At 38.1% G+C, this 14,131-nt stretch overlaps 1 protein-coding gene across 8 annotated transcripts in view; it reads right to left on the bottom strand.

Annotated features, from left to right (window-relative positions):
* HERC3 (HECT and RLD domain containing E3 ubiquitin protein ligase 3) overlaps positions 1-14,131 on the bottom strand; it is a 106,935-nt gene that overhangs the window by 54,975 nt on the left and 37,829 nt on the right. For all 8 annotated transcript variants that reach the window (XM_045183761.3, XM_045183759.3, XM_045183760.3 and 5 more), the window contains exons 8-12: positions 12,275-12,405; positions 10,343-10,503; positions 8,288-8,364; positions 3,482-3,606; positions 1,298-1,357 (exon numbers count right to left, since the gene is read on the bottom strand). In XM_045183761.3, coding sequence (XP_045039696.2) covers positions 1,298-1,357; positions 3,482-3,606; positions 8,288-8,364; positions 10,343-10,503; positions 12,275-12,405 — 554 coding nt within the window. The remainder of the gene's footprint in view (positions 1-1,297; positions 1,358-3,481; positions 3,607-8,287; positions 8,365-10,342; positions 10,504-12,274; positions 12,406-14,131) is intronic.

The following is a 14,131-nucleotide window of genomic DNA, read 5'->3' as shown; positions in this document are numbered from 1 at the left end:
GCTGTTAAGAAAAACAAAATACAAAAAAAGACAATTTTTATTTACATATATTTATGCTTCTTAAAACTGGTCTTCATTTTAATTGGTATCTTATGATGCATTCTGTATAAGCTTGAGGAACAGGACTCCTGAAATAGCACCATTGTCAGTTTAAAAAAAAAAAACCTTTATCCAGAACCCGATAGAATCCATGATACTAAGGATGGTAACCTAACAAATCTGGCCGAGAGCCACTCCTAACCTTCATAAAAGCTGTCCTTCTACAACAAGGTTTCTCAGCCGTGATACTACTGATTTTTGAGGCTGTATAATTCTTTGTTAAGTGGGTGGGATTGTGAGCTGTTTAGCAGCATCCTAGCCTTTGCCTAATAGATGCCAGTAATACAGCCTTCTCCATTGTAACCAAAAATGTCATCGGACATTACCAAATATCCTGAGGAAGCAAAATCAGCCTAGTTGAGAATCACTGTTCTAAAAGACCCAAATCAGCACAATCCAGAATACTTTTCCCTGAAGGAAAAGTAAGTAACTTAGCTTTCTCTACCTCACTGAAAAGAGTTTCTGAAGCGACCTCTTGAAACTCAGAGTGGGACGCATCACAGTTTGGGTGGGATGCATGAGTCGGGTTCATATACAGAAATGATGTCTAAGACGTCATGGGATTCTCACTGAGAGATGGTCAGAACTTGGGATCACCAAAAATCAAAACCCATAACAAGGCCCCTTTGCTACATCAGGTTCCTCAGGGGAGTATCTGCAGAAGGGATAAGGCTAAGCCAAAAAACACTCTTTCCTACCTGGAAGCTCAGCACAAATGTAATTTCTGAGTGACCTGGGCTGGACCTAAGTCCAAGAAGCCCTGAAGTCTCCTTAGACCTTCCCCCTAAGCTCCCTATTTTGAGAGAAAAAAAAAATCTGATGGAATAGAAAAACAAATAAAGCAAGGAGATTATTTAGGGAATTAAGAATTCAAGAATAAATGCTGCGCACATGGTAGGAGTAGCAACATTTTAGAATACCCTGAAAAATCATACTTTTGACTATACCAACTCTTTCTGAGATATAGCCTCTCTCTTTGCTAATCTGCTTCTCCGCAAACCAGGCATGAATCAGCATTGCCCTTCCTGATGCCCTCTCATTCATCGTTACTAGGCATTCCAATTTCTGCACAAATCATCAGCTTATCCACTGAAAAAAGGCCAACCACCATCAAAGAGAACAGAAGTCTTTCACTGGCCTCTGCTGACTAAGTATCTGTATCACATGTGGGTATTTTTTAAGACTTGAAGTCACTTACTTTTTTTCGAGAAAACTTCCATTCCAACAGGCTGCAGAAGATAATATCTGAACAATACCACTGTTTAGAGAGAAGAAGGGAGGGAAGCCTTTAATAATTACAAATACATAGTTACTGAAGCATCAGCAATAGATTAGACATCTATTTGACGGTTTCATTAATAGCAGCTCTTTTTTAAAAATAAACTTTTTTCTTTTATGAGTCTAGAAAGGGAAAGGGAGGGAGAAAGAGAGAAAGAGAAACATCAACGTGAGAGAGAAACATTGATTAATTCCCTTTTGTACGTGCTTTCACTGGGGACTGAACCTGCAACCCAAGCATAGGCCCCGACTGGGACCCAAACCTGCGACATTTCGATTTGTGGGACAACACCCAACCAACTGAGCCACACCTGCCAAGGCTATTAGCAGCTCTTTCTTACCCGGGTAAAGCCTTGGAAAATATACATACATTTGCTTTAAAAAACATTGTGTCACATCTCAAAGTGGACAAGGGCTCAAATTTTCTGTAAGTCATGTTAAAATAAAAAGAGAGTATCAAAGCTATGGGAAGAAAAACTTTTGTACCTGCCAAGACCTTGAACATTCTTCTACTACCAACCATCGAAGACACTCACAAAATAAACACAAACACAAAATAAAACCAAAACAGAGAAGCTGAGCTGTTTTCTCCCAAATACAGAAGTTTATCTTTGTAAATTACCTTTTAATTTATATTTGTAAATTAATAACTGTACAACCACTTCCTTCTATTTTGTTACCTATCTGAGAAAGAAACCGAAAAGTGAAATGAGTGTTTATTCCTATTACCTAGATTACGCAGGTTCTGGGAAAATAGCTAGTTTCTGAGGATCCAGAGTGAAATTGCATGTCAGGAGCCCTGGGCCCTCTTATTCAATATAAGGAAAGGGAAGGAATGAAACGAATACATAGTTGAGGAGGCTATTTAAGTCACGTCTCTTAATCATAGAATCTGGGTCAGGAAAGATCATTTTATAAACAAGAAAACTGAGAACTAGCAAAGTGTCATGGTTTCAGCAGAGTGAATCTACAGTCCGCACCCCCCTTCAACAGTGAGTCCAGTTCCTTTGCTCCTGCCACCTTCCAGCCTGAACTCCTCAGCAGAGACACCTATTTTGAGGACAGCCGTGAGCTGCTCTAGGGCACTCCCAATGATCCCCCAATGTGCCCAAAGTTCAGACCCTGGTCAAGTGCCCCACTATAATCCATGTCATAAAGCTAGGTGTATTATACACACGTTTCTGGGAATGACCACTGCTTAGTGATTCATTCCTTCCCAAGAATGAGAGACTCTGCTGAAAAATGGAAATGCTAAGGAAAATCAATGAAAATATATAAAAATGTGCAGAAAAAAATTCTCCTTTAAGAATAAAGTAAAATTGCCCTGGCTAGTGTGGCTTAGCTGGTTGGAGTGTCATTCAATAAACCAAAAGGTCACAGGTTGAATTCCTGGTCAGAGCACATGCCTAGGTTGCAGTTCAGTCCCCAGTTGGAGCACATACAAGAGACAACCGACCTCTCTCACATCAATGTTTCTCTCCCTCTTTCTCCTTCCCTTCCCCTCTTTCTAAAATCAGTGAGCATGTCCTTGGGTGAGGAACAATGGATGGATGGATGGATGGATGGATGGATGGATGGATGGATGGATGGGTGGGTGGATGGATAAATAAATAAATAAAATAAAAAGCCTCAATACTTTTTACTCTATTTTTTCCCTTACTTGACACTGAATTACCATCTCGACGAATCATTTTGAATGTGAAAATCTACAAATTATTCCGATTTGGTGCGATAGCAGCTGTCTGAGACTTAGGGTGCTTTGAAACACTCATATAAAGAAACTCTTGGGGTCAAACAACACAGAAACAATGAGTTTTCTTAGTAGAAAGGCCAACTCAGACTGTCAGCAGGGTTTTAGGATCTGAACAAGGCAGGTCAACGATTACAGCCTCTGGAAAAATGGAGAGGGGAACAACCTATGATGTCATTTGGGGTAAGGACACCAAATCCAAAATAAATATGTGCAAAAAAAAAAAGATTCCCTAAAATGTAAAACACCGTTTATATTCACAATCTCAATATGGAAATAGGGGAAATCACTAAGCTAGAAGATTCCACTACACTTTGAGAAAAATAAAATGAAAGAAAAAAAGCAGTCACATACTTGATTGTATTTGCATTGTTATGTTCTGAGAGTTTTTGTCTCCAAACTGCTATGGTTTCATCGTTTATTAAACTGGTGTAATGTGCTTGGTTCACAGTCCTGAAGTCAATAGCAGGAGAATAATTCTGGAAAATTAAACATAACAGGAAAAAAATGAGAAATTATGTAGGATGGATCTTTTCTCCTTTCTTTCTGACACATTCTCCATTTTGTGTTTCACTTACTACAGGAGCTGGGAGCACTGCCCAGATGCCCCCATCCTTCAGAATGGTGTGGGGGGGTGGGGGACTCAATCTCCCCGCTGCTGAAAGTGTAAGCTCCTGACACCTCCCAGCTGGGCTGCTCTCCAGAAATCGCTTCACTCCTTTGCATCCAGTGGCAGTGAGAGGTGTGGTACAAAGGCCCAGCCCCTATCCTCAACTCAGACCTAGAAGGGCCATCCCAACCTCAAAGTTCCCATAGATTGGCTGGGGACTCAGTTCTACTGACAGGAGGTTCAATTTCTCCCTCTGCCCAATGCTGCCTCCTTCATCCCTAAGTTGATGTTGCTCTACAGTGCACCCCCCCAAAAAACTTTCTGAACATAAATCTCAGTCTCAAAGTCTGTTTCCCACAGAAACCAACCTAATAAGACTTTTCCAGACTTCTTTCCCCTCTGCTTTGAACCACTATATCATCAAGGCTTTTAAGGTATTAATCATTGTCATATCTATTCACTAAACTCCAACAAAATATATTATTTAAAAATGTTATAATCTATAGTGCAAATAATCTATAAAAACTTAATGCGTCTTAATTTCTTGTTCCAAGTATATAGCTATAAATTTATAAGAAAGGTGGCAAGCCCTGGCTGGTGTGGCTCAGTGGATTGAGTGCTGGCCTTTGAACCAAAGGGTCACTGGTTCAATTCCCAGTCAGGGCACATGCCTGGGTTGCAGGCAAGGTCCCCAATATGGGGTGAGCAAGAGGCAACCACACATTGTTGTTTCCCTCCCTCTCTTTCTCCCTCCCTTCCCTTCTCTCTAAAAATAAATAAATAATTTTTTTTTAAATGGTGGCAAAAAAAGTCAATAATGGCTTTAAAAATTCCAAATGCTGCTCAGCACTGTACATCCTTTATTCAGTGAGATTTTAAAAATACAAGCACTTTTATTTTCTAAAATTTCTGTTTTTCAACTGATTTTCCCCAAATCCTGTTCTTGATCTACAATTGAGAAAAGTTGAAAGTGCTTTATGGCTCCTATATTTGTCAGTAGAAAAGAGCAAAAAAGTAATATTAAAGCATCAATTCATAAAATGTTCATTTTTTTTCTCCTTTGTACCTACACAAACAAACACAACTTTCAAAATAATTTTTCTTGGTTTTTCCCGTAGTCATGACTTAAGATATCATTATAAAGGAAAAGGAGATGGGCATGTAACAAATTAGAGGTGCTTGTCCAAGTTTTTGATGATCTGGTTCTTGATAATTATTTTACTAAAATGGCCAGAGACATCTATCGAGAGAGCAAAAGACATCCTGAATTACACAGAGAAAAACCCTAAGAGAAAGTAAACATTTGTGCACACACAAACACACCCTAGTTTGAAAATGACTGTTGTTATATAAATTTTAATTAATTCTCCAATTTGAAGGAAAGCTAAACATAGACTCCAACATGCACTTATAATAAAATATAGACATGCAATTATTTTCTCATTCTTTTTTACCGCACGTCTACCCAATAAACCACAGATGCCTTAAGTGAAGTACAATTTCAGAATTTCTAAAGACCTAAGAAAAAGGATCAACTTTCTTGTAATCAATGTCTTCTAATTACATAGAGGCCATAAAGAAAAAAATGGTCCAGGACAGTGTTTCTAAACTTTGGCCACACTTTGAGTCACTAGAGCACTCACAAATCTTGGCGGCCAAGTCACACTCTAGAACAATTAAGCCAGAATCTCTAGAGGCATCAGCAGTTTTTAAGGCCCTTGGGTGATTTCATGGGCAACCAACAATGAGAATAACTGTTTTGGGAAAAAGGATTATGTCACCTAGCAGGCTTTGAGACAGACAGACAGATACACACACACACACACACACACACACAGTCCCAACCACATCCCCTCTTCTGGCATATCCAGAGAACGAGATGAAAGAAAAGAGAGCAGCTAGCGCTTAACACTCACTAAATCACCGAGACCTAGAACCAAATGTAGCAAAGGCCTGGCATTAATGAATGAGTATTTTATACAAAAATGGACCCTGTGACTACACATATGCTTTTTCTTGGTCTTTACGTGATTCTTCACGTGATATAGTAACAGGGTAACATGATTTGATTGGTCTCTGTATCTAAACAAAAATCTATGGTTAATAGCTTAAGTAAAAGTATACAGGTTTCAGTTTTTTAAAAAGGAGCAACACCTTCCTAAGTAATATTTTACTTTCTTTTTTTCTCTGTTATCTTACATTTGTAATGCATACCACTCTTAACAGGTGTTTAAACTTTAACCTGCCCTATTTCACTAACACTACCCTACTCCACTTCCTTTTCACCAATGTTTTCTTTGCCAGTCCAGTGTTAACTACAGTAAGTTTAAAATTCAACTACAGCTTTTCTCCTCCCTGTCTGCTTGAGGACCAGCAGTGCCATCATGTACAACCCAGTAAATATCCAGACCAGGGAGCTCATGACCAACACGTCCTTCACCCTGGGAGGGCAACAGCATCTAAGCCAGAAATTCAGGAAAAACTAGCCAAACTGTACAAGACAACAGCAGATGCCATCTGTGTATTTGGATTTGGGACCCATTTTGGTGGTGGTAAGACAACTGGCTTTGGCATGACTTACGATTCCTTACATGAGGCAAGGAAAAATGAACCCAAACATGGACTTGCAAGACGTGGCCTGTGTGAGAAGACGACCTGAAGAAAACAACAACAGGAACGCAAGGACAGAATGAAGAAAGTCGGGGGACTGCAAAGGCCAGTGTTAGTGCTGGCAAGAAGGAGTGAAGATTCTCCAGTGATTTTATCTGTAGTGGTTGTGCAGATTTTTCGTGAGAGGATTAATAAACTAAAAACTTCTTTAAAAACCCAACTACATAAAGGGTGGTGCAGAAGCAGGTTTACAGTTGTGAGTACTTGAAACACAGAGCTTATTCTCACATTATTATTTATCAATTATTGTACTATTTCCCATATGAACAACTGTAAACCTACTTTTGCCCCACCCTGTATATCAGCTACCATATTTATAAAAGGAAGAAAACTAAGCTTTATGTTGAATTGCACAGGAAAAATATTATTGGATATTTTGGATATTATTCAAGTCACTTTCTTAGGAAAAATGGATACTTTAAACTCTACTACTTGTATACAAAATGTTATTAATCTACAGAGATTCAGTGCCTTTCATCCTTCGCTTTATTGTCATCTTGAAGAAACACAATAATCTCAGCTTTCTTCAAGATTTCTCTGTGAAGCACTGAAGCCGGGCCTAAAATAGGTCTCAAGCCAGAGTTCCAAGTCACCCCAGATGGCAGCACTAGACAAAACCTCCTCCAGGCGGCTGACCTGGGAAGTATCTGTCAGTTTCATCTGTCCAACCTGAAGCCTCAGGCTCCACCACAGCCTTTCCTACCAAACACAGAGAATTATACTGAGTAGAAGGTAAGAACGTTTCATATTGATGGCAAAATATTAGACTGATGTGGAGAATCTCCAGGGCTGAAAGAGCCCCTTTTCTCCACAGTTCCTCATTTTATTCCCAACCAATTAGAAATCCTTTATCACGACGCCCCTTCTCTGCTCCTCCAGGACAGGATAAAGATCAATGTGTCACACACGTTTGGTCTTCCCTAAATGCTCGTTGAGTAAAAGCAGGACGGGCTGGAGAGAACGTGCAAGAGTAGAAGAGATGGGGGAGGGCACAAAACAACTCTGTCGTGCTGGTTTCAGACTGATTTTCCCGGTCCAGGAGCAGAGCAATGAGTTAAAGCACTGTTGCAGGTTCCTGGGTCATATTCTCCTACATCAAGATACAGGGTCCAGCACAAACAATGCCCCTTTTTTATTACAAAATCTTTTATTACAAAATCATAAGCATGTAATTCTGTAACGTAACAGTATCACACTCAAGCACACCATATGAGATTATAGGAGAAATGATCAAGTTAAAACTATAATTATTACACCCATATTATTACCTTACGAACCACACTCAAGCAGGCCTTACTTCTGCCAGACCCTGTACTAGAATGTCATTCTTCCTGACTTACCCACTACAGTGATGCAGGAGACAATATGAGGGAAATTTTAGTGTGGCACAATGAGCAGATTATAAATGAGAAAGGGTATCTGAATACTGGGATATCTCTTCTATATTTAGTATATACTCAATCACATAAAAAAACAACAACAACAACCCACTAAGTTCCAAACACCTAGAATTTTCACTACTTCAGCGGGAAGGAAAGAAATGGGAAGTCAAATAATGCCAAGGTAAGTATGAACTCTCTGGGTCTCCTTAAATCTCTTTTGGAACAGAGGTAGATATAAATAATTTTAAATTACAATAGAATTCTATGATTAAAATACCAGAAGAAAATATTGGCACTTCAAGAAAGCAAAATGAAGTTAAATTCCTCAAGGTTTAATTTTCTTATTTTAATAAGATAAAATTGGTAAAAAAAAAAAAAAAAAGAGTAACACATTGCTTGTATAGTTATTTACTTATTTTTCCATGTAATAATTTATTAAAATAAATACTGGTTTGCCATTATTCAACCCCCAAAATAATAGTCAAAAGAAAATTTTACCTCATATTTGGAGCAAAGTACAAAAGTTTGGTCTCCTCCAGAGAAGATCTGCTTAACAATATGATATTTAAAGCGATCTGTCAAAAAAATTTTCAACAGCATATTTTTCAATAATTAAAGTTTTTCCTTGATCCCTTTTCTAATATTCCAAAATATTCTTCACAGTGGTTTCCTATCCATTTTAATTATGTCAGAGAAGAGAAGCCTTATCTCCTGGCTCTTTGCCCAGGACTGTTTCTATTTCAATTAAAAATAAATATATCCAACAGTAGCCTCCATTCTCACCTGAACTCTGCCCCCACCCTAAAAGCCAGCTAATCCTGACCTCGTTTCTATTTTTCATTCTAACTCTGTCATGCCACCAACCTACAATTTAAAACAGTCTCTACTATAAATGGTAACATATGCCTGACAAATAACTCAACACTGAGTCTGGTGATCACTACCTCCTTCAGGATAAAACTTACATAATAAGGACCTGCATGTCCTACTCCCTGCTTCACCTCCCATCACACTGTGTGCATGGTGGTACTCGAAAGCCATCACCTTGCTTTTATTTCTAACATAGTACCATTCTACTTCATATCACTGTGCCTTTTCCTTCTACCACCGCCAGTGCCCACTCTGTCCGCATGAATGGTGCCTCCTAGAGCATTAATGGGAACAGTGCTCCTGGGATTGTGCAATTCCTATATTCGCCACGGCCCACTCCCTCCATGTCCTCTACCTGGCTAACTCCAAATCATCCTTGAAGACCAGCTCAAACTCCCCCCAACCGGAATTCTACTTGATGCCTTCCTCTGTGCTCCCACATTACCATGAAGGTTCCTAACACCACAGCTTTACCATAAGAAACTGAAATTTATCTACTTATGTTAATAGAAATCATTTTGGCAAACATTGTAACACAAATTTATGATCACATAAGTTAGGTTCTAATTAAACTTCAAAAATATGTGACTTCAAATTAACCTAAAAAACACTTGAATGTTTCAAGTTGGTGCATTTCTTAAACACATTCATTCCTAGCGTAAGTACAATATCTTGAGAAAAAGAAATTTACAAATAATGGAGGAAAGGACACCAAGCCATTCTTTCACTTTTAGGAACATCACCAAGACAAAAATCTTGTTTATTTTATGTTTTAAGTTCTACATTTCTTAGACGCTCATATATTCATTCCACAAATATTTACTGAGTGAGAAGTTTGTGTCAGGCCCTATACTACAGGCTAGATTTATAAAAAAGAAAAAATTCAGTCTCTATCCTTAAGCTACTTATAATCCAGTAGGGAACTTATGATTGTTGTTTCAAAAAAAAAAAATCCTTATCAAGCCATTAGTGTGCCACTTTATAGTCTTCAAATCAAAACTAATTATTAATTTATGCTTCTTTTAATGACTCTCCAGCTCCATTTCAGCCTCTGGATTTATTCACACTGAGTGACTGCCTTACTTTGGGATCCAATGAAATGGATATTGTGCTATTTATTTTTTAAGGAAAGAAAAAAAATGGCATACAAAGCAACTATGTCATGTTATAACCAAAATACTAATAGCAAAGGGAAGTAACACAGTACAAGCATTAAGACCACAGGCTTTAGAATGAGGCACACTTGGGTTTAAATCCTGCTCCGGAATCTATGTGATCTTGGGCAAGTTATTTAACTTCCTTAAGACTCAGTTTCCCCATCCAGCATAAGGATAATAACCACTAGTTCTTAAAGTTATTCTGAGTGCTTAGCATACTAACAGAACTTGGTTAAGCATTCAATAAACATTAACTTCCATTATTAGCAACAATAATAATTAAAATTTCTACAATACCACCAAGGTCCCTGAGGCCCAAAGAACATTTTCTGATTTATTCTTTATGATCTCGACTACAGATCCTTGTGCATAGTTAGTACTCAAATATTTGTTGATCAATATTAAAAGTAAACACTTCATATTCATTCCCTCTAAAAGACTTCAAGGAAAAAATAGAAACATGTTCTCTAAACAATGGTTTTTATCATTTAAAATATCACTAACTTCCAATGCAAATCACTCTTACCAGATCTGGCTGAAAGCTGGCCACTATGGGCGGCCCAGTAACCTTTCACGGGAGATGGGCACTTAACATTACAAGTGTGTCCAGTTCCTAATTGACCTCTTGCTCCACAACCGAATGCATAGATGAGTCCAGAAGAAGGCACGAAGGCTAGGGTGTGTTGTCTGGGGGAAAGTGATTACATTTAAAATAATTACTGAATACAGATATACGCTCAGACTCTGACCTTTTTTTATATAAACATATCTCATTATTTATTTAGATGTTCAAGTTCCTGCATAGATTTCACAAGCTGGTGAATACTCACAAATTATTTCTCCCCTAGAACTATAACCACTCATTTCCAGACAGTATAAATAAATATATGGTTGAACTAACATTAATAGCTACCACCATTTTATCAATTACATGATAAAACAAATGATCAACTGTCCAAATATTAAGTTATACAGCTCAAAATGCATATAAAATATTAGATGTCTGCTCAATTCATTAGCAGAAACCCACTTCTTTTTTGCAAGAGAGGATGGGAAGGGAAAAAATCACACTTCAAACAAATATAAGTTGGTAAACAACTTCAGCATGTATGAAAAAAATACAAGAATTTCAAAATTCTTATGATTAAGAATTGTCTTAGCAACAACAAAGCATCTCTACCTTTAAAAAAACTTGTACTAAAAAGCATACTTTGCATTTCTACACAAGACAAAGGCAATACTTTACTGAAAATACTAAATAGCCCCCTTCCATTCTTTTATCAGGCCCTCCCTATAAGTTGCACCCCAAGTGCAAACATTAAAATTAACTGTAAGGCTTTTTGTCCGGAGACACGAAAGGCGTACAATGTAGAATTTCACAATGGAGGCCTTCCATTACAGCACAAAGCGAGATTCATAGGGAAACATTAAATAATAATTAGGAGTTGCTACAAAAATCAAAAAGTTGAGAAAACCTGATGCACATGTGCACGAATGTGAGAGATGTAAACATAAAGTGAGCAGGCAAATAACCACACATGCCCTACTTTCTATGTTTGAAATGGCTGAAGGGCTACATACAGCCCACATAAGGCCCACAGTGTTCATAGTTCTTGGGATTTTAGTTCTGTATGATACTAAAAATATCCAAGTATTGTGCTGGGTATTTTGGCACCTAATCTTTCTAAATCTCTTATATGTCGATAAGATTCTGGCATGGGATAGATTTAAAGACATAACTCAATACTGCATGATTTCAGGAAAACTCAACTGGTACAAATGATAAGCACATTTTAAATGCTGAACAGTAAGAATCTTTTGCTAAGTGTCAAAATGGGTTGGTCATAACCCAAATGTAGAAGACGCAGTTCTATCAAGCTTGTGGCCTGGTAAACTGCTTTTCAATATTCCTATGGAAGCTTTGGATATACACTGAAGACTGACTTTTAATGTCCATATGTGAGCACAGCAATTCCTAGGCATGCCCCTAGAAAACCTCCCCCATGTTTCTATGTGATTCTGTTGGCAGTGGCTGGCTCTCCATAATACGATTCTTCTCTGATGCTATAGGTCATGGGGAGGAGGGCCAGACTTGGAAAGTGCTAGATGGCCTGCTGCATTTGGCGTCTAGGGGAGGGAAGAAGCACGGTGGACTAGGCAAAATTTCCTAGAAGTTCTCCAAGGCTCTCTTACTCTCCTTTCTTTAGGTCTTTCCCACATCCTGCTACTCTTTATCCCAAAAGAAGCCTAATGTCCCTATGTTGCTCCATTTACCTAAAGCCCTCCCTTGCCACACCCTACTCACATCCAACTCTCTCCAAACTTTCACCATAGGTGTGCATGCAGCTAAGATATCTTAAAATGATGGTGGTTAGGTCGAACCATATTCTCCATCACTACAAAGACAAGATCCGTTTCCGGGCATAACAGATACTAGGAAGCTCTTAGGAGCACTCACCTGCCACAAGCAATCTGAGTTACTTCACTGCCCATCAGCTCTAGAACTCTTCTTGGATTAACCTCATCATTCATGGAATCATGTCCAAGTTGCCCGCAGGAACCAGCACCAAAGGTAAACACACCTCCACTCTAACAAGGAACAAAACACCACATGACTGCACTGTGCCACTGAGTTTGAGTACACTCCTCTAAAACCCTGTCTATAAAATTCAGATCACAATAGGCTGTACGAGAACACTATGCTCACTTGATACTTGGCCAAAATCACTTCCTTGGGATGTTCATTAAATTAAAAAAATAATAAAAAAGGAACTTAAGACTCCATGTTTATGGAATGAAGACAGCACTGCTCAAAGGAATGTGCGCTATCTGTAAATTCTGAAAATTGTTTAAAAGTACAATGATGTGTTAGAAAGCAAAACAAAACAAAAAAAGAAATAGGAGAAATGAGATGAATGCATGATCATTCATATATAAAAAGTTAAGTACTCTAAAACTCCTTGATAAATTCGATATATTTTTAACAGCTATGTGTGAACAAATGCTAAGGCATTTTATTAAAGTGAATCTATAACAGTTTCTTCAACCTGAAAATAATTTTCATTCTCTCTACATGTGACTCTTTTTTTTAGTACATTTTATTGATTATGCTACTACAGCTGTCCCATCTTTTTCTTCCCTTTATCCCCCTTCACCCAGTACCCCCATTCCCTCCAGCAATCCCCTACCTTAGCTCATGTCCATGGGTCATACATATAAGTTCTTTGGTTTCTACATTTCTTATACTATTCTTAAACTCCCCTTGTCTATTGTATGCCTCCCAATTATGCTTCTTATTCCCTGTGTCTTTTCCCTCATTCTCCTCCCTCCCTCCCCCTGCTGCTAACCCTCCATGTGATCTTCATTTCTGTAATTCTGTTCCTGTTCTAGTTGTTTGTTTGGTTTTTGTTTTTAAGGTGCAGTTGTTGATAGTCGTGTGTTTGTTGTTATTTGACTGTTCATAGTTTCTTATCTTCTTCTTTTTCTTAGATGAGTCCCTTTAACATTTCATATAATAAGGGCTTGGTGATGATAAACTCCTTGAACTTGACCTTATCTGGATAGCACTTTATCTGCCCTTCCATTCTAAATGATAGCTTTGCTGGATAGAGCAATCTTGGATGTAGGTCCTTGCCTTTCATGACTTTGAATACTTCTTTCCAGCCCCTTCTTGCCTGCAAGCTTTCTTTTGAGAAATCAGCTGATGTTCTTATGGGAACTCCTTTGTAGGTAACTGTCTCCTTTTCTCTTGCTGCTTTTAAGATTCTCTCCTTATCTTTAATCTTGGCTAAATGTAATTATGATGTGCCTTGGTGTGTGCTTCCTTGCGTTAACTTCTTTGGGATTCTCTGGACTTCCTGGAAGTCTATTTCTTTTGCTAGATTAGGGAAGTTCTCCTTCATTATTCTTTTAAATAAGTTTTCAATTTCTTGCTTTTCCTCTTCTCCTTCTGGAACCTCTATGATTCAGATGTTGGAATGTTTAAAGTTGTCCCACTGGTTCTTAAGCCTCTCCTCATTTTTTTGTATTCTCGTTTCTTCATTCTGTTTTGGTTCAATATTTATTTCTCCTTTCACTATTGGTTCCCTGTATATTTTTCTTTATTTCACTTTGTAGAGCCTTCATTTCTTCCTTTATTTTGTAGCCATACTCAACAATTTCTCTTAGCGTCCTTATTACCAGTGTTTTGAACTCTGCATCTGATAAGTTGACTATTTCCTCATCACTTAGTTGTTTTTCTGGAGTTCTGATCTGTTCTTTCATTTGGACCACATTTCTTTGTCTCGGTGCATCTGTTACATTGTAAGGGGCAGAG

Source organism: Desmodus rotundus, chromosome 4 (assembly GCF_022682495.2).
Source record: "Desmodus rotundus isolate HL8 chromosome 4, HLdesRot8A.1, whole genome shotgun sequence".
NCBI lineage: Eukaryota > Metazoa > Chordata > Mammalia > Chiroptera > Phyllostomidae > Desmodus > Desmodus rotundus.
This window is presented reverse-complemented; position numbering and strand designations above follow the sequence as displayed.